This window comes from Plecotus auritus (genome assembly GCF_963455305.1).
Source record: "Plecotus auritus genome assembly, chromosome: 6".
Lineage (NCBI taxonomy): Eukaryota > Metazoa > Chordata > Mammalia > Chiroptera > Vespertilionidae > Plecotus > Plecotus auritus.
The window spans coordinates 8319216-8339473 of NC_137773.1; the positions used below are offsets into that span (position 1 = coordinate 8319216).

General features: G+C 49.5%; 1 protein-coding gene across 2 annotated transcripts in view; it reads left to right on the forward strand.

Annotated features, from left to right (window-relative positions):
• The window catches only part of SLIT3 (slit guidance ligand 3), a 560992-nt gene that overhangs the window by 414838 nt on the left and 125896 nt on the right, over positions 1-20258 (forward strand). Inside the window, exons 1-2 of one of the 2 annotated variants that reach the window (XM_080675633.1) lie at positions 9038-9143; positions 9458-9529. Coding sequence is in view for 1 of the 2 variants with exons in the window: in XM_080675632.1 (XP_080531758.1) it covers positions 9458-9529 (72 nt within the window). In the remaining variant the exon portion in view is untranslated. Of the gene's footprint in view, positions 1-9037; positions 9144-9457; positions 9530-20258 lie in introns of those variants that run through there. The other variant, XM_080675632.1, reaches the window with a different exon arrangement.

Genomic DNA, 20258 nt, shown 5'->3' on the forward strand with positions numbered 1-20258 from the left:
CTGTTGTGAGCCCCAACCGAGATAGGCATGAAGACACTCAGCTCAGAACTTGATGTCCTAAAAATGGTAAATAGATACTATGTGCGGTTATTACTGTGACTGTGTAGGGAGCCACTGAAGGCTTCTGTACAGATCTGGGGAATGCTGAGATTAAGAAATTACACACCGCCCAGCCAGTGTGGCTCAGTGGTTGAGCATCGACCCATGAACCAGGAGGTCACGGTTCGATTCCTGGTCAGGGGACATGCTCAGGTTGCAGGCTTGATCCCCAGTGTGGGGAGTGCAGGGACAGCTGATCAATGATTCTCTCTCATTTAATGTTTCTATCTCTCTCTCCCTCTCCCTTCCTCTCTGAAATCAATAAAAATATATTCTTTAAAAAGAAATTATACACCATAGTCGATGGTACGGCACTTGACTATTTTAGATGCTCAGTACATTGCATGATTGGTTATTAATTTAAAATGACCACCAAGAAATGGGGTTAAATTCTGTGGTTACTCTCCGTGGTTCTCGCCTATGGGAATTGTGAATATGGGCCCATGGACTTCCTTCTCCCAGTAAGAGGAAAATCTGTATTTTGTGTAGGTTTTATATGGCTTCTCACATTTCAGTCTCGTATTAGCTGGAGACGTACAAAAAGCACGTGTGCGGGAACTGCTGCCCTCGGCTCGGAAAGCATATACTGAACTTCTCAATAACTGCTTCTTTGGTCTGGGACGGAAAAAGAGGGGATAAAGGGATAGTCTCAAATCCCAGAAAGACCTAAGTGAGATGAACAGGAACTTTTTCTTGAGAATCTCATAAGGAATTGACCTCCGGCCACATAGCTTCAGAGCTGAAAGAGGCTTCAGAGATTATATAAGATGAAGTCCTGTGTTTAATACTATTTATTTCAAAGCAAAGACAAGTAAGCCTTGCCACAAGCACCTTTTCAGAGTGCATACATTTCATTACTTCCATACTCAAGACGGCCTTCTGGGTGAAGTGTTATTCTCCCCATTGTACAGGTGAAGAAACTGAGACGTGGGGGCATGGATGGTGGTCTCAGTCCATTCAGGCTGCTATACCAAAACACCACACACTGGCTAGCTTATACGTGGCAAAAATTTCTTTCTCATGGTTCTGGAGTCTGGAAAGTCCAAGATCAAGGCACTGGCAGATTCGTTGTCTGCTGAGGGCTCACTCCCTAGTGCTGTATTTTCACTGTAACGGCAGGTGGTGAGGGGCCCGTATTCTAAGGGCACAAACCCTGCCTTCCTGAAGGACTCTGCCTTCATGACCTAGTTACCTCCCAAGGTGCCACCTTCGAATACAATCACCTTGGAGAACAGGTTCCAACATATAAGTTTGGAGGGGAATACAAACATTCTGCCCCTGCCCTCTTCCCCCAGAATTCATGTTCTCCTCACACGCAAATACATTCACTCCATCCCAGTAGATCCCAGCTCATTCCAGCATCAATCTAGAAGTCTAAAGTCCAAAGTGGCGTCTCAATCTCCTCTCAGTCGGGTATGGACGAGATTCAGGGTGCATTCATTCTGAGCAGATTGCTCTCCAGCTGCCAGAGCACAATGGTGGGACAGGCCCAGGACAGACACGGCCATTCCAAGAGGGAGACAAAGGGAGGGAGGGAGGAGTGACAGGTCCCGAGAGAGCCCAAAACCTTAGGGCCTGAGAATGACCCCTGACCTGAGGCTCTGCCCTCTGATCCCAGGGACAGCTATGAATCACTGTGTTCACACGGCTACGATGTCCAGGAGCCGTATAGTCTTCCATTTATAAAACGGGTAGCAAATGTTGAGAGCCTCCACAAGGTTAGTATGGGTTGGAAATGTGAGTAAATTCAAGGAAGTCTTCAGTTTCTACAGGAGAGATCCATGTGACTCTTGTAAAGGGAAGCAGATCTTCCTTGGTTTGAAGAGGCTGTCCCTGCCCACCCACCACCACCACCACACACACACACACACACACACACACACACACACGATGCATCCTCTACACACTGTCAGGGAGACCTGGGACTTCAACCCAGCATCACGCCTGCCGTTTCTGATCCTGGGTTTGAATGAAAGCCAGCATCCTGCCTGGGCTTAATGCTGTGTCTGTCCAGGAAGAAATTCTCTGCTCCGGCCATGCTTCCTGGTCATACTCACAGTTTATCTCTAGAGCCCAAAAGGGAAATTTCTGCAACACTTTTGAATGTGAAAACATTTATAAACTCACCATGTTTGTGCTGTTTGCTTTAACACACACACACACACACACACACACACACACACGCACACACACACATAAAAACAAAGGAGTAAAAAACAGAGATGTCAGAGATAACTTTCAGGCCCATTAACAGAAGCACATTCCACCTTTCCGTGGTCTCTCTCACTCCGCCCCTGTGCCAGGGAGGAGCCCCAGATGGTTATCACTCAAAAGTGTAACCAGGGAAACAAGAAAGCTACCCCAATCGCTATGGAGACAGCCTTTCATTCATTTGGCCTCTTGAGTATTCATGACATCTTCAAGGCCTCCGAGTAAAACAGGGTACTTCTTACAAAGAAATGTTCATTCCCCATGAGGAAGGTTGAAGATGCACAAAGAACATTTTAGTGCCTTCCAGGGCTCCCACCAGTCTAGCTGTAGGTGCGTCTGCAAAGGGACAGCCGTCTTACAGAGGATGCGGTAGGGAGCCTTCCAGAGCAGACATAACTGAAAGCCAGTTTGTGAGTTGTTGTGAAGTTTAGGGACACTGATGAAGGAAAGGTGAGAATCTATTTCCAGTGGAGTCGGCTCTCGGGGTGTGAGGGGTGAACAAGCATCGTGGTTGGCCCGGGACTGATGGGTGCCCCAGGATGGGATTTAGAAGCTTTGATGCAAAAACAGGGACAGTTCCAGGCAAAGCTTGGCAAGCTGAACGTCCCAGGTATAAAGCCCTTTGGGCCTCACAACAGGTTGACACAAGAAAAAAAATGGCTTTGAGGCACACAAGCCTCGAACCTGAGAGCACCGTTTGCGATCAATAACCACGTTCCGTTGGCCCCTTAGTCTACAAGTTGCTGGGAAACAAATGAGACTTTCTCGTCATGAAAATGGGGTGTTTTCTTTTTTTTCCTTTTTTTAAATAATTCTTTATTATTGAAAGTATTACATATGTCTCCTTTTTTTCCCCATTGGCCCCCTCCAGCCAGGGTGTTTTCTTTTGGTTTGCTTTTTGTTTGATTGGTTTTTGTTGTTGCTGTTGTTTTATCTAGAACTGCCAGAAATTTGTTTCCAACTGGAACTTGTCTAAATTAAAGGAGAGCTCATGCTAAATCGTTTTGCAGGGACCCTGCCCCCGCATTTTTTCAGCACAACTCCATTTGCCAAATCCCTGCAAATGGGGAACTGTAAACAGCAGTGGAGTTGTTGCTGTTTCCCAGCGATGTGTAACACACCCCTTCCTCCTCTGGCTCGGGCTGCCGCCTCGGTGCTAATCCATCACCATGTTTGCGGGTTTCAAGCTCCCTTTTGCAGGCGTCTACGGGAGTGGATGCAGTTATTCTCCTGCCGAGAAATAACATGACATAGACTGCACTCAATTAGGCATTACACCAGCCGCGTGGCACGGTGAGCAGAGCGACGCTTGTTAAAGTAGAGTCACGCTTCCATTCATAACCAAGTCTCAGCAGGATGTCCTGATCTGAGAGCTTAATTAACCTGGGACCCTGTCCTTTACGAAGTCGGTCTGGTTGGCTGAAGCCTTTACAAGGCTCACGATCACTTGATTATCTGAGTAAATCTGTAATTGTGACCGTATACAGGTACATTCACTTTTGGCAGTCAACCATCATTCACTTTACCTGTTCTGTAATATGCATTCCTACTTACCTGCACACGATAGGGCGAGACTACATGTGATTATTATGTAGGAGAAATAGGCATAAAGTTGTCGGTTCTCTAGACAGGAGTCTTTGTGGATACATAAATAATTCATGGATCAGTAAATATATCTATGTGCATGTATTCTTAGGTCTGGTAGGCAAGTGTACAAAATGTGCAAAATAATAGATTCACCTCTTTTTTTCTCTCTCTCTCATTTGAGATGTTGTTTTCATATGGAATTACAGTAGCTCCTTAATGATGAGAAGTAGTGACAATTCATTAGTGGACTGCGGGTTAGATCAAGTGTTTGATTTGCCTACAAAGTCTGACCAGTACTCAATTATATGAAGTGTATGCATTTCTTTTGAACATAATTTTTTTCCCTTTTACTAGTTAAAATAACCTTGAGTTTTGTACTTGTTTTCTTTTGAAGACCCCAGCCAGCAGCAGACAAATGCTTCTATAATTTGTTCTTCAATAATGATTTTTTTAGAACGTTAAAGTGTCATAAAAATACAACCTTCAGAATTGCTGCTAGGTTTCTTGTTTTCTGCTTAAAAGACAATTGGACAAAAGGGGAGAAAAGAAATAGCCATGTCAAGGCTACTTCATGTTTTGCCTTCTGGCTTATCTTAAGAAAGTAGGATTTCCACAGGTAATTTTTTTTTAATATTGCAACATTCTGTTTCTCCTCTGTGTAGAAGAAGAAGTACACTTCAAATATGTATATGGATGAACACATATATTTCATCAAAAACCAACTCAACATAGTTTCATTTTTAGAATTATCTTAAATCTTTTAAGATCGTTGAGATGTAAAAGCCGAGGGGATGGCAACCTCCTCCCAAATATTTTCAAAGGATGTCTTACACTTCCTTCTCCATCCCGGGTACCTAACACTGTGTGAAACTCTAATGAGACTATTGCAGTGGCTCTCATGGGTTAAGTCATTGTTAGATTCTGGGAACACGGACTTGCTCTCAATTTCTAGTAAGGTTTCCCTTGTGAATTTCATGCAGAAGTCCTTCCACTTATTTTGTACATTTTGTGTAGTTTTGCTCAGAAATTAGCAAACGGTTTAACTCCAAAGGGTGCTGAACCGTAGTAGCTACTTCTCTGAGTCAGCATGAGAAGGGCCGCAGCAACTCCAGCTGCCGTCCCAGAGAGAAAGGCTGCCCCTGGACTTGGGGCGAAGGTTAACCATCCACGGGCCGAGATGCTCGGGGGCCCAGAGCATCCGGAGGAGAAGCAAGCATGTGGCTGGATGTGCTCCGGGAGGTAGCCCTCGCACGTAGATAACTAGCTTGGAATTCTACATCTTTTCCGATCTTCAAAGCCCATTTGTAGAGATTTCTGTTTTCAAGGTATTTCTCGTGGGGCCTCAAATACGTCATTGAAACCCTGGAATTTTCTTCCTTTCTTTCTTCTCTTGTGGTGGTGGTGGTTGGGAGATAGGTGGATTGCTCCTCATCTTGTAATCGAGTTTCTTATAGCCCCTTTTTAAGGATTTAGATAGGCCTGTGCTGCCCCAGTTATGAAATTTGAAATTGTGATACAAAGAGAGGCGTCTTGATAGCGGTGCGTGTATGAAAGCGCTGTCTCCCTGTCCGCTGTGTGCGAAGTTTATTTTGAGCCCTTGCTCACGCTGGCTTTCCTTTCTGACTTGTTTATATTCTCAGAGAATAAAAATACAGTAGCCGGGAAGCTCCTCTCGGGGAGTCTGCCTTCAGCTCTTGTCTGAGGATCCCTTTCTAAATGGACTGCGGCATCATTTTAGCTCTCACATTGTTTGCCGAAATCCGAGCTGCCCAGGGAAATTAGAGCAGTTAATTTAATATCAAGAGCGTTTTGGGGCTTCTGGGCTTATCCACAGGCAGGAGATTGTAAATCACTTGGAGTATTCTGTGTAAAGCGGCGGACAATAAAACTTGCCTCCAAAAAATAGCCAGCCTGCCCTCCCTCCCCGGCCTCCCCGCTCCTCTTCTTCCCCTGAGCCCGTGGAAATCTTACTTTATTCCAGGTGTCCTCCCAAGTGCTCCCCAGCAGGGGTCTGCGTGGCAGACAGACAGCACCCCGGGTGGTGGTAGAGGGCGTGCGGGGTCACTGCGTGTTAGTCCTAAGAGGGCTCCAGGGTCATAGCCCGCAGTGTGGCCCATGGTGGGGAGCTCTCTCCCATACCTGGACCAGCCCTGCCACCCTTTCCATGGAGAACTCGTTCGCAGCCACCGTGACCAACGGTGACTTCCCAGCCCCGGGCTGGACACTGGTGTCAGCGATTTGTGTGTTAAGGAGAAAGGAGCAGCAGCCGTGTGGAATGCACTTACAGCCAAGGAAGACGGACAGAGCACCATCAAGCCTCCTAAGACTGCCCAGGTCCCCTTTGAACAGGCCTCCTGAGTAACGGGGTTCTGTGTACAGTGGCTGCTGGGCTGTTTCGATGTGTTTGGGAGAGGATCTTCGAAAAAGTACTTTAGGGACCTCTGACCCGAGAGCTCAGAACACACGTGGGCGGCCTCCAACCACCCCCAGGAGCACACTGCGAAGTCCAGTGCTTTGGCCGTGACTCCGGAAGGTTCTGTGTGTGCAGCAGCCCTCACTCCCTGCCTCTCACAGACACACTGGGCTTGCCTTATGTCGCCTCCCCTCTCCTGTGCTTCGGGGCCAACTTCTGGGGGTCTGAGATGCACTATGGAAAGAAAAAGACACCTTGTCGGAAGCAGTGTGTGCTTACTTTGTTTAGGGACCTGGCTCATTGGCAGGAAATAGCGGCATTGGGGGCAAAACCATGATTGGCTTTTTACAAATACCCAGGTGCTTCGTGCCCTGGGTGCATCTAACAGTTAGGAGGTGACGCGATGGAGGTTTTCGTTGGCCCCACGGGACCCTCGTCGGCCCTGTACCCTATAGACTCACATGATGCCCCATCCTTCTTGAGAATGAATCTGACCACAGAGCCCGGTCTAGGTTATCTGGTCAGAAGGAAAGGAGACCATCTTGATTATAATAAATAAATGTCTTCTGGAAAAGCACACTTAAACATAAATAATGTATATTTTGATGTGCTTTGTATGTTCTAATTTGATCTATAAAATACACCCACAGGGATGCTTACAGTAAAGCTTGGTTTTCACATTACCAATAAGCAACTAGGCGTCAACTGGTGCACCCACTGAAATACCGAAACATCATGGAAGTGCCGATACACTGGGCATCTCTGCGCTCAGTCCCGCAGTGACCAGGGCCCTCACAGACTCTGTCCCCTCCACATCAGGGTCCTGGTTGGAGGAGCCCGATGGGACACTGAGCAGTGGATTTTTTAAAATCTTTTCCACATCTCCTTTCCTACACCCTTTATAATAATCTCTTTCTACCACTTCCTTTTCTCTCTCTCTTCTTTCTCCTCTTCCCTGCAGACTGCATTCTTTCCATGTAAAATTCTATACATCTAAAGCCTCCCATTTGGTTTCTAGTGCTCCCCAAAAGACAAAGAATAGAAAAATCTTCACAGATCCAGCAAATAAAGAATATTCTAATAGCAGGGCCCTTGCTAACATGTCTGCACAAAAGTGGACGGCACCACAAACTGCCCTCTCTCGGCGCTGCACCGGACTTCCCAGTCTGATGATTTAGGTACTTTTCTACTCAGGAGGAGGGTGCCGTTTTTGCCGAGTTCAGCATGTTCATTGAGTAATTTTTGGACCAAAAGCCAGCTCCACTGCATTTCTGCTTGGTAAGGTCCGGTGGCCTTGGTGTGGGGCAGCGATTGTTGATTCATCGGCCCTTCAACTGATGATAAATCTGGAAGCCAGGCAGCAGTACTAGGTAGGCTGCCTTAACAGAACTTGTGCAGGGAATTGGCGGCGACACTGACGGAAACCTGTGGAAAGGGCTCTCATAAACCCCTGTTCGGGGAGGCTCAGGAGAGTGGGGGCAGCGGGAGCTCTGGGATCCCAGTAAGGAGGCAGCAGCAAGGGCTTAGACCACCACATGTAGAACAGGTCGACCTAAAGACCTAAAAAGTGCCTCTGCTCCTTGAGACACCCTTTTCCTGTTTACGTTTAAGTTCTGGGTGGCTGGTGTCCTGTATCATGAGCATCTGAGATGGTTTAGCTCCTCGGCGTATGGCGCGGAGCCCATCTGCCGGGATGCACTAATCGCTCTAATTACACGTACTTCACTCCTGTCGCTCGCACAGCCCCACATCTATACTTTTCCAGCGATACTCGTGTTTTCATTTTAATCCCGCCTTTAGCAGAATGTGAAACGCTCCGTGAGGGTGGCCCAGTGTAGCTTGGACGCGTCCTTTGCAGAGAGTTGTCTTGGGAGAGATTAGCGCAAGTTACAAGTGAAAATCCCAGCACCCGGAGATCCCTCCCCTGAGAGGGGCTGATCTTTCCTGAGACAAAGGAAAGGAAAAGGAGTCTATGAGGGAGCTTTTCGGTACAGCCATACTTCTTTGGGCCATCCCCTTGCTCCCCAAAACCACAGTGTGTTCTGCACACCAACTACGATCGACAACCTGGTGCTAATAACCACTTTCTACATAACATTTTTCTTTAGAAATCACATGAGTCATCTCCTGCATGATATCTAAGTTGGAACGTGGTCATGATAAATATCCCCACGCATCAGAGGCATTTGACTCAGAGATAATGGTATCTGTTTGCTGGCTCTCAACTGAAATACCTCAGTCCCAACTGGACTGTATGTTAATCGAGGCATCTTTTTAAAAGACATGATGTTCATGCTCAGGCGATGGAAAGGGAAATGGAAACCGAGCCCTAAAATAGGTGCATTTAATTCTCCCCAATTTAAATGTAAGTGGCCCCTCTGGAAGGCAATGACAATATTCCCTTTTCTCCCCCCACCAGGAGCGCCTCCATCAATGGATTTCCTTAACGCTGATGATGGTTGGTGCAGTTTGAGGGAATCTGTACTTAGTCAGAAAATGCTTCCATAGAATGACCTACCAGATGGGCCCCGTAACAAAGCACAGAGGCATCAAACCACCACAGACATTTGGTGCTTAGAATAATAAAAAGACTATAAAATTAGATTAGTTGAGTCTAATTTGGAATCGGTATATTCCCCATGCACCCTCGCCGCTCGTGGGCAGATAAAGCCTTGAGATTTAGCGCTGTGTCAGAGACTGCCACTTCCAGTAAAAGGAGACAGGGCGCGGGAGAAAGGGAAGAAAGCATTCTGGGAGGTCTCGGAGGGCAGAGCAGTGACCTCCAATGATTTACAGGCCTTTAGCTTAATGAAATTGTTTCAGTGACATGACGGTAAGAGCTCGTAATGGATTGGATGCCCTAATGTAATGAAATTACTCCCTTCTGCCTAAAAAAAAAAAAATGCGCAATTAATATTTACTGAGACCTGACAGCCTTTGGTGCGCTCGTCTGTGTAGTTCTCTCAGACAGTCAGAGAGGAGACGGAGCAGCCTGGCAGACGGGCTGGCTCTGCGGGAGCTCCTGGCGGGGACGAGCAGAGCCTGCGAGGGGTGGAGGGACCGGCGCTCGGCGACCGGGGATGCTGGCCAGCCGCTCCTCGGCGCTGCCCGCACTCAGCCTTCACGCTCTCCCTTGCTTTTCCACAGGCAACTGGACAACAACCACATCAGCTGCATTGAAGATGGAGCCTTCCGAGCGCTGCGCGATTTGGAGATCCTGTGAGTTGATTGTGCGGTCGCTGCCTGGTGTGCGTGTGCGTGTCCGGGTGAGGAGGAGACAGGGGGAGTGTGTGTACAGGGGGTTCCGTGCGGGTGCGTTTCTGGGGCTGCTGCTGCAGTGCTATTAAAATTGGGCACCTGGAGATGCCTCTGGCTCACCTTGGCCAAAGTGTTTGCAGGCAGCAAAGTGTGATTTCCCACCTCCCGCAAACTGGGGCTCCTGCTAATGAAGTCTCAGCCGAGCCCTTTCTCCTCGCCGCGCTCACGGTGTTTGTTGCTGGGTGAAGCAGATGGGCTGGAGTAGCCCCCAGCCCCTGCCAGCGCGGTCGGGGGGGAGCCTGTCTGAGTGTGGGCACGCAGGAGGCAGGTTACAGGTCTGGGAGACCAGAGAAGGTAGCACCAGGGGTCAGGGCAATCACCCAAAATCCGAAAGGGATCTGGGCACAGGACTCGGGGAGGCCAAGCAGTAGGTCAAGCCAAGCCATTGCCCTTGCTCCTGGGCTCTCACCTCAGGTGTAAATCCAAACTTTAAACAGCAACCCTTAAAGTGTGGGGGGAGGGGAGGATGAGAGGAAATGGACACCTCCCCAGAACCCCACTCTGTATACTTTACCTGGAAGCATGGAGCTGCCTTTCTGGGTTCCAGATTTTCAAATGGGTCTAGAAGGAAACCTGACTTACGGGAGGGGAGGGCGGAGGCGGGGAGGGGGAGTCAGCCATTCAAACTGAAGTTGGATTGTGTAAGAAAACATTCTGATTGCTCTCACCCCAGCTAGACTTCCAGTCCCTGATTTGGGGGAAGCTGGAGAGGAAGGCAAGAAAGCCCAGCAGAACTCATGTCAGGAGATGCCGGGTCCGGTCCCCACTCCGCTCCTAATTAGCTGCGTGACCTTGGGCAAGTCCCTTCCATGCTCAGCGCCTAAGTTTTCTCATTTGGAAAATGAAGGGGTTGGTTGCTCTATCTTGGGGATACCTTCTCCTTTCCAAGTTCTATAATTGCTTGGTTCTAAAAATAGTTCTGATGGTACAGTCCCACCCAGAGAATGCCAAGTGTGGGGTCTGCTGGGCATCCCTGAAAACACGAAGTTACTTAGTCACCAGGTTGCGTAGCTCTGACTTCCAGAAGAATGAATAAATGTCAGACAAATACACAAGTGAATATTTTAAAATGTCCCTTTGCACATAAAAGGAGGAATAAAGGGCTCCCTGTCCCTTCCCCTGTCACCTGGCCCTGCAGACAGCAACGGGCTGGAGAGAGTCTCTCCACATTGCATGCGAGGAAGGTGATTCCAAGAGGAATCATGGGAAATAGAGGGGAGCTGATGCTGCAGGCGCTGGGACTGATGAAAGCTGAGCATCCCAGCACAGAGGGGCAGGGCAGGCCCACAGCCAGGGCGGGAGGCACTCACTCCTGACAGGGCTGGTCCCTCCTCACCACACTCTGACCCCGGAACCCACAACCAATGCATGTGCCCAAATGTGGTCACCCAGGGCTTCTCAAGAGGCTGGAGCTGAGAAGGGTGGGCACGATTCTCCCTGCCTCCAAAGAAAGCCTCTGCTAGGAGAATAGCACCCTATTCTTGGGAAGGATGAGAAAATTCCTTGGGAAGAGATCAGGAAATGGAAGTCACCAGCTGCCACGGAGCAGCTGGGAGACCTCTACAAGGCATGGCGGGGTCTCCTCACCAGGAAGGCGGGGGGGTGGGGGGAGGTCTGACAATCAGACACACCTGGGTGTGGAAGGCGGGACTCAGTGGGACTTTGGCCAGGCTACTGAGCCTCTCTGAGCCTGTTTTCTTCACGTTAAGAAGAGGCACCTTATCTATTTCATAGGAAGGGCTCCCAAATAGTGTTTCTTCCACGTCCCTCACTTTCTTCCCACCATGCCCCATCCCCATCCAGGAGACAATTAGACTCAGAAACGCTAGTATCCAGCCACACCGGGTCTCTCACACTGGAAGCTTGCAAGCCTATGATGAAAAGTTCTCATTCCCCATCATTGCAGAGTCCGCAGGATCTGATTAGTTTATCTTCGAGATTCCAAACAAAGCCAGATCAATAGCTTTGTTTTAAAGACACGCTCATTTGGCTTCACGTGGCTAAGTACTTAAAATTAATCATCATCAGTGATTCCACGCGTTTCTAATCTCCAGCAGAGGCACTCAGCTCTGGAACCATCCATCTTAATGGGGAGCGATTCTGAAACTGGCTGGAGCTGACATCTCCATCTAAAGGACCTCCCCTCCCCACCCCCAGACCTTCCAAATCTCAGCTAGGCATCGACATTTTGTAATTCTTCTCTGCAATCACAACTTGGCACCATAAAGAATCCTGACAATGACATAAATAGGAACTAAGTGAGGGCATCATGTGTTAACCTAGTAAATTCTTCAGAGATTCAGAGAGAGGGGAGGAAGTTCGAAACACGCTGGGCCTGGACAGGTCATCTTTCAGCACCTGCAGCTTTAACATCTGCACATGAAGACACAAGACATAGTCTTTCAGGTGTGTCTTCTCTCTGACGTGGAGCAGCGTGAAGTAAAAAACAAGGAAAGACTCAGGGTGACCTCATGGAAAGCTCTCAAAATTAACTCAAGGGATGTCTGTGGACGTCACCTACAGTTGACCTTTGAACAACATGGGCGATATGGGTGCTAACTCCCCCTGCCCCCCGCCCACTGTCAAAAATCGGCATATAACTTTTGACTCCCCCAAAACTTAAATCATCTCTCAGTATCACAGGGGATTGGTTCCAGGGCCCCCCACAGATACCCAAATCTGCAGATGCTCAAGTCCCCTGTATAAAATGGTGTAGAGCAATGCATATAGTTGGCCCTCCATGTTGCAGACTCCCAACCTCAGATGGAAAACAGTACAGGTGTTTAGTGAAGAGAATCCCCGGGTCAGTGGACCTGCCCAGTTCAAACCCGTGTCGTTCAAGGGTCAGCTGCGCTAGTGGAAAATTCACGCAGGATCACCCCGTGAGCTCGTCCTTCCTATGAGGGAAACGCCATAGGACTTCTTTCCATCTAGACCGAGGTTGGTTTCCCCTGTTCCAGGGAATGAGAACTTGGGAGACGAGTTGACAGGAACCACTCACTGCAGTGAGGGGAGCAGCAGGAGTACAGGTTGGAAAAGACTGAACTCTGCCCACCTTGTCCGCATTTATGGCGCATGCCCAGTGGGGGATGCCCAGCACCGGGCCTGGAGGACAAAGGGAAGGAGTCAGGTAGGCAGGAAGGGGGCTAAAAAGAAAAGCATAGTGTAGACAAAACTTCTCAAGGCCCCGAGCCCCCACAGGGGTGGAATCCCAATGCAAGTGATCATAGCTGGCATTCGGGCAGTGCCCCGTCCCCAACACATAACCAGTGCTTTAACCCGTGACCTCCTTGTGTCCTCACAAACCTGTGGGAAACTGTGCTGTTATCGCTGCCCTCCTTGTACAGAGGAATAGCCCATGTCAGGGAAGCCAGGGAAGTGCCCACCCAGCAGCAGCAGAGCCCAAGTGGCCAGCATCCTACCAGCTGCCCCTCTGAGCTGTGTCGCCAAGGCTCTCCTAGGGTTGGCTCCCCCGAAGCGTGGCTGCCATGCCCTATGGGTGATGTGAGCTGGCCCCGAGAGCCGAGCCAGGAAAGTGACCCAGGACTCAAAATCCTGGCGAGGAAAACGCTGGTGCTTCCCACAAGCCTGCAGAATTGTCATCCCCTTCACCCAGTTTAGGGGTCCCTGAAAAGTTGAAGATGAATCAAACTCACCAGGGAAGGAAAATAATCCCGCTTTATCACTGATTTACATTCTAATCCCAGGGACAATTTAGTCTCACTTCTGGATGTCACCAATTGACTTTGACGCTCAATGGTTTGGGGACCCCTTCTCCAAACTGCCCCAAAACACAGCCCCAACTTCCTGTATGGCATTTAAGGTTCTTCATGGAGCGGCCTGTTTCCCGTGGGTCCGATGCCCTTCTATTGCCCACATTACTGCCCTTTCATTTCCACCTGTTCTATCCATTTGGTGATTCACATCTCGGCTTTCTCTAAGGCGTGCGTATTTGGCCGTCGAGTATGCCAAGACTGCGTCTCCAGCCCCTTTGGGCAGGAATCCTTGCTGGTTGTGCTCTGAGCCGTGGGTTTCTGGTCCCTGCTAGCGAGATTGAGACAGGGCGGGCAATTCACCAATTATACCAGGCTCTTCCCTGCCCAGTTTAGAAAAACATTGAATGAAAAAGAAAAAAATTAAGAGTATGGACAAATGAAACAAAAATGAGAAGTCCTAATGGATAAGATAGTTAATTAATTTTTTCAATAGTATTATAGGAGGAGAAAAAAGATTTTCAGCTATTGTCTCCCGACTACATGTAGCAAATCAGAAGATCAGCAGATACGCTGCCAAAAACGCCAGACCAAAGATGTCAGGGACACGTCCTGAAAGGCTGTCGCTGCCCAGTGAGAGGTCTGCCAGGAGAGATCGCAGGCCCAGCAAACTGCGCGCGGGTCCTCGGGTCTGCAGATAGCCAGGCGTGCCATTTGGAAGGCCTCGCTCCCATTTATGTCACTTGCCGATTTTGGAAATTCGGTGACATTACTCTAGGCTGGCCCTGGTGTCTGTAGAGAAAAGGTACAGAGAGGCCAAGAGCAGGGCCAGGCAGCAGTGAGCCCAGGCCTCCTAACATTTTGCACGTTGGGTGCCCCACTTCCCTTACCCGAGTCCCGGCTCTGGCCAGGGGATGCCAAGGACAAGTTGGTGGTAGCAAAGAGGCTGGCACCTGGGTCTCCAGACCCCGGGCCCCATGTTCTTTGCCCACATGGACACCTCCTGCAGCTGGGCTCTTCAGGAGAAACCCCTGGTGACACGGGGACCCTGAGTGCCGTCCTTCAGTGGCCTCTCTTATTTTGGAGGCTGAGGGAGGGCAGGCTTTGATCCCAGGTCCTGCTTTCAGCTTTCTCGAAACCCAAGGCTGGAACTAGACCACAGACCATATTGCATCCACGGATGAGTTTTACTTAATCTCGTAACGTGTTCTTTAACAATGGGCGTGAGCATTTCACATTTAAAATGTATTGTACTTTTCATAAAATTCCAGCTTTGGGCTTTTAGCAACCAGAAGCATTGGCAGCCCTGGGCTCATTCCTGCATCGCAATGGTCAGTGTGGCTGAGTGCACAAGCCTGCCTCCCATGGGGTGTGGGTGCCCCTTCCCCACCGGCCTCCACTCCTTTGGGTCACTGCCAGCTCAGGCAGACCCTGCTGTAATCCATGGCAGTGCCGACACCCAACAAGCTAGCTGAGTGCCAGGCGCCAGGGACAGGAGAGCTCTCAGAGGGCGGGCAGGCGCTCCAGCGGGTCAGACTCGCTGGGCCAGAGGTCACCAGAACTGCTGAGTGCGCACGGACACACAGCTAAGGGGCGTGGAGTCCAGGGCCCCCAGCCTGAGCAAGGACCCCACAGAAGCAAGCAAGTTCTTCTCGAGAGTTGAACTAGCCTCCTAGTCCCTTCAATTGTCAATCAGTTCTGACTGGGGTTGTGCAAATACTGAGAAGTAGATGAACACCCACTGCCCAGTTTCTTGCTCCCCAGACTCCTGTGTCAGCCTGTGTACTGAGCCCTCTCAGCCCACATTCAGAGATTCAAGAGTTAAGGCAGCGGTGGAATCAATCAGACTTTTAGGGCAGTTCTAATTCATCCACATTCGGGCAGGCAGGACATGGCCCGGCCCTGGGCCCCACTGGTAAACACAGAAGAACGGAGAAGAGCGTTCTTTGCTGGTGTAAGAAGGAGTCAGTGGGAAGAAATTGGCAACAGTCCTGATGCCCAGGTCGGGGTGTGCTCACTCTCCTAGTGTGGGGTGCTTTCCTGGCTCAGGGGTGCTGGGCACTGGGAATAGGGACACTCATAGACATTGTCAGTCCAGTTCAGAAAGCCCAGAGCTTGAGGCAGGTGGCCGGCTGGTCTCTGCTTCGGCTGAGCTTCCTCTGGATGTGGAACGAGATTCTCGATGAACATGTATAACATGTAGTATAGCATGTCCCGTGCAGCGGTCCCCCCTACCCACGGGGCACCTGTTCCAAGTGTACGTTATGAATTAGGCACCGTTAGAGATTAACTAACTAATAATGAAACAGAGCAATTATAACTGAGCAGTAATAACCGTTATGTGAATGTGGGCACTCGTGTCAGGGGACCCCGGGCTGACGTCTTCCTGTAGGCTCAGTGCTTCTGGGGCACCACGTCGCCATCAGTCAGAACACGGGTTCTGCTCACCTTCCACCCGCGGGTTTAATGCCTTCTCCACCTAACTAAGCACTTAACCACTCACTGTGGCTGTAACATTGCAGTGTGAGGTGTGACCGCCAAACTAGCTCGAATTTCATTTTTCTTCTTCACAGTTTCACGGATAGAGGTTCTTACCATAGGTTTTAGCAATCTCATGACACGATTCTTTTAAATTCTCTCATTACGTCGAGAACTTTCACTTTCCAGTTACAGGAAGCACTTTACGGCTTCTCTCCTGCATTTCTGAATTGCCAGCATCACTGCTCTTGCGTGTTGGGGCCATTGCTAAGTAAAATAAGGGTGACTTGAACACAAGCACGCGGTCCCGGGACAGTCGATCTGATAACCCAGACGGCTGCTAAGTGACTGACGTCCGGGTAGGGTGTGCGGCATAGGTACGCGGGACACAGGGCGATGCCATCCTGGGTGGGACGGAGCGGGAGGGCGCGAGATTTCATCACGCTACTCACAGCGGCACGCAGTTTAAAACTTGTGAATTGTTTATTGTATTGTTTACTTATGGACTTTCCATTTAACATTTGTGGACCGTGGTCGACCAGAGGTAACAAACCACAGAAAGCAAAACTGTGGCTAAGGGAAGACTGCTGCAATACAGCGATGCTACGTAATTGTTAGTGTGGGCATTACAGGTATCACAGCTACGGCTCGCGCCTCCGGATTTTGCATGTGCTATCGCCTAGGCCAGTGGTCGGCAAACTGCGGCTTGCGAGCCACATGCGGCTCTTTGGCCCCTTGAGTGTGGCTCTTCCACAAAATACCACGGCCTGGGCGAGTCTATTTTGAAGTGGCGTTAGAAGAAGTTTAAGTTTAAAAAATTTGGCTCTCAAATTTTAATAGTTGTACTGTTGATATTTGGCTCTGTTGACTGACGACTTTGCCGACCACTGGCCTAGGCTCTCTGATATTAGAATGGAGCGTTTTCCGTAAATCCTCGCCACAACCTCACGGTGTGGCTCTTATTCACCTCACTTTCCCCAGGAGGAAGCTGAGGCTGGGGAAGCTGAAGGACTTGCCTGGAGCATCCCTGGCTGCACGGGGGTTGCTTTTCCATCCAGTCCCGCTCTGCCCGGTCCCTGAACCCCGGCTCCTAACCACTCTGCTATGAAAAAGTGAAAATTGAAAAATTTATTCCAAAATGCACCCCAGAGAAACAAGTGTAGTAAATGTTCGGAATAACTCAGGACCAATGGTTTTTCTTCTTGAAAAACTCTTCTGACCCACAGGGCCAGAATAATCCTGTGACCTCCACTTAATCGGCATCACACCCAAGTCACAGAACCACCCAGACATGGAGGTGCGAGGCCACGGCGGAGCATGGGGGCGTCAGAGTCCTCCCCTAAGATGGGCTGCCCTCCAGCTTCACCAGGCTGGGTGGTGCGGGTGGTGGTGGGGGGGTCATCTCCATATTGTAATACAGAAGCTGGGTACCAGGCTTGCGATGCGGGTTAAAGGAGACACCACAAGTGTGCGTCTGGCGAGTCACAGACACCCAATCAGGCCTCTCGTAACAAGTGCAGTTGAAGAGCAGCCCTGCCCTGTTCTGCCACCTTATCTCCGTACCTGGCACAAGCCTGGCACAGAGCAGGAAGCCAAAGGACACGGGACCACATTGAGTAGGAATTAATTAACCAAATGCATGCCAGCTTTGCCCCGTCTCTAGATTTTCTGCTACGTGTTGGCCCCGAACAGAACTAAGTTAAAGTTGTCCCAGAATTATCTCAAATATTGAACAATGTAGTGTTTTACTGGAACAGAAGATTTCTCATGTCACCTTTGGTTTTTTATTCTTCCAGCTAAATGGTGATTTTTTTTTCTTATTAACAATGAGCAAATTACAGCCTTGGTGAAAACTGGTGTTTTCGAACAGACAAGACTCGTTTTCATTTATTTACAGAATGTTTCACCTCGGTTTCTCTGGGAGATGCAACTATTTTATTTTTTTTTAACAGACTCTGGAATCAGAGTGTTTAGTCATGACATAGCTTTGAGTATAAAACTGTCATGGCTTAATGAAAGTCTTAAAATATCTCTAGAATATGATTTTTTTTTTTTTTTGGCGCTATGCTGCAAATTGTGATTTGTTCAGGTAATCGGGATTAAAATGGAACACTGTGGAAAGCACTGATCACCTCCATTCGGCCCCCAGAATACTAGGAAGGTTTGCTTGTGCTACACCACACCCCGCCTTTAGTCACCCAGGCCCGGATTTCGATCATAGTCATATGTTTAAAAATATATATATACATATATATGTGTGTGTGTATGTGTGTGTGTGTGTGTGTGTGTGTGTGTGTGTATTATTGATTTCAGAGAGGAAGAGAGAAGGAGAGGGAGGTAGAAACATCAGTGATGAGAGAAAATCATCTATCAGCTGCCTTCTGCATGCCCCCTAGTAGGGATTGAGCCCACAACCCAGGCATGTGCCCTGACCGGGAATCAAACCGTGACTTCCTGGTTCATAGGTTGACGCTCAACCACTGAGCCACTGGGCAATCATGGTCATGTTCTTAAAATGACTAGCTTGGTTTTGAGAACATCGGCCTAAGAAAAATGTAAGATAATTTTTTCCCATTTAAATAAGTAGCACTTTAACAGTTCAGGTAACTAGGATATGGGGGCATCTCGTGATTTCCGTTTGATTTCCTTTTCCTATTAACTGAAGGCTAGTTTAGTCTCGAAATGGATGTATCCTGTGAATTCCTGGGTTAAGAGGCTGTGGCGAAGGTCACTGAACTGTTCTTCACCAACAGAGGATCTTGAATGGGTAGGACTCCCGTTACCAACTTCCCATGAGCGGCACTTAGGTGGAATCGGGCAGTGGACGGCCCAGGGGCCACGGACTCCAGCCTCCAGGTTTCTGGGCTGGCATCCTGGCGTGGCAAACTAGGTTGGGGAGCAGCCTTTTGGTTTGCTGTGTCCCGCCTCAAACGAAATGGGGAAACAGCTCTGCATCTTTGTACAAGGATTCCAGAGGGTGTTCTCTCAGTGGTAAGGAGGCCAGTGGGGAAATGCCGCAGAGCTGCCGGATGCATATGGGGATCAGTTCACCCCAAAGCGGAGCTTCTGCACCGGTTGGTGCTCCAGGCCGATGGTCAGCCTCCGCCCTTTCTCCATCCTCTGCTGCCAGCTTTGGTGCCAGTATTTGAGCAGGTTCAGGGAGTACCTGGCTCCTTGGTCAGCTCTCAGCTCCTGGCTCTCGTGGGTCTCCAGACCAGGGGCCATGATCCCTATGAAGAGCCAAACCTGCCGGTTGCTGCTGCTGCCACCTCCATCGGGCTGGGAACTGGAGGGCTCGGCTTCCTGTGGCCAGGAGTCCCTGACTCTACAGAACTGGGTCTGGAAAGCCAAGATCCTAGGAACTCGAGCAGGAAATGGCCCTCCTCCTGCCGGATGGCCTTACGGTGGGGATGGTGCCCAGGGAGGCCCTGGAGAGGCAGAGCTGGGAGAATCCAAGCACCATCCCGACCCTCCCCCAAGCTGCCGTGTCCCATCTGTGAGGACACTCAGGAGCAGGGGTGGTGAGGAGGAGGGATGGAGGGAATAGGATTCCGCTTCTCCCAGGTTATATCTGGAATCGTTGCAGACACTCTAGACAGCCCATTCTCCTTCCACGTATAATCAGAGGACCCCAACTATCAGCCCATAGGTTGAATGAACCCTGCAGATGTGGGATTTGATTTTTTGTTTTGTTTGGGTCTTTCCAGCAGTTGTTTTGTTTTTTTAATATATTTTATTGATTTTTTACAGAGAAGAAGGGAGAGGGATAGAGAGTTAGAAACATCGATGAGAGAGAAACATCGATCAGCTGCCTCCTGCATGCCCCCTACTGGGCATGTGCCTACAACCAAGGTACATGCCCTTGACCAGAATCGAACCTGGGACCCTTCAGTCCGCCGGCCGATGCTCTATCCACTGAGCCAAACCGGTTAGGGCTTTCCAGTGTTTTAAATAATAATAATTAGTTGCCAATGTTTAAAACTCTGGTGATTATATTTAAAAGTCTCTGCGGTCAACTCTGCGTGAGTATCCGGAAGCCGTGGGCCCGCAGGTGGCCAGGATGGTCCGGAGCAGCACTCTGCAATGGGACGCTGCGGGCAACTGCTGCTGGCACCTGCGCGTCCGTGGTGCAGCGAGGCCCACGGCCTCTCGCGCACCTGGAATGTGGCTAGAGCAAATGAGAGGCTGAATTTTTCATCTTACTGCATTTGAATTGATTTAATCTTAAACTGCCACCTTTAGCTCATGGCCACTTGTTGCACAGCGTGCGTTTACAGCTGTGTGGCAGGCACCCCTCTGGGCAGGGCGTGCCCTCTGGGATCGCCACGGCTCCCACCAGGCCTGCTTTCCTGCCGGCCCTGCTCCAACTCTGCGGTCACGTCCCATTCATTAAGAAGCACCATGTTTAAACAGTGTATTTTCTGAAACTAAATACTTAG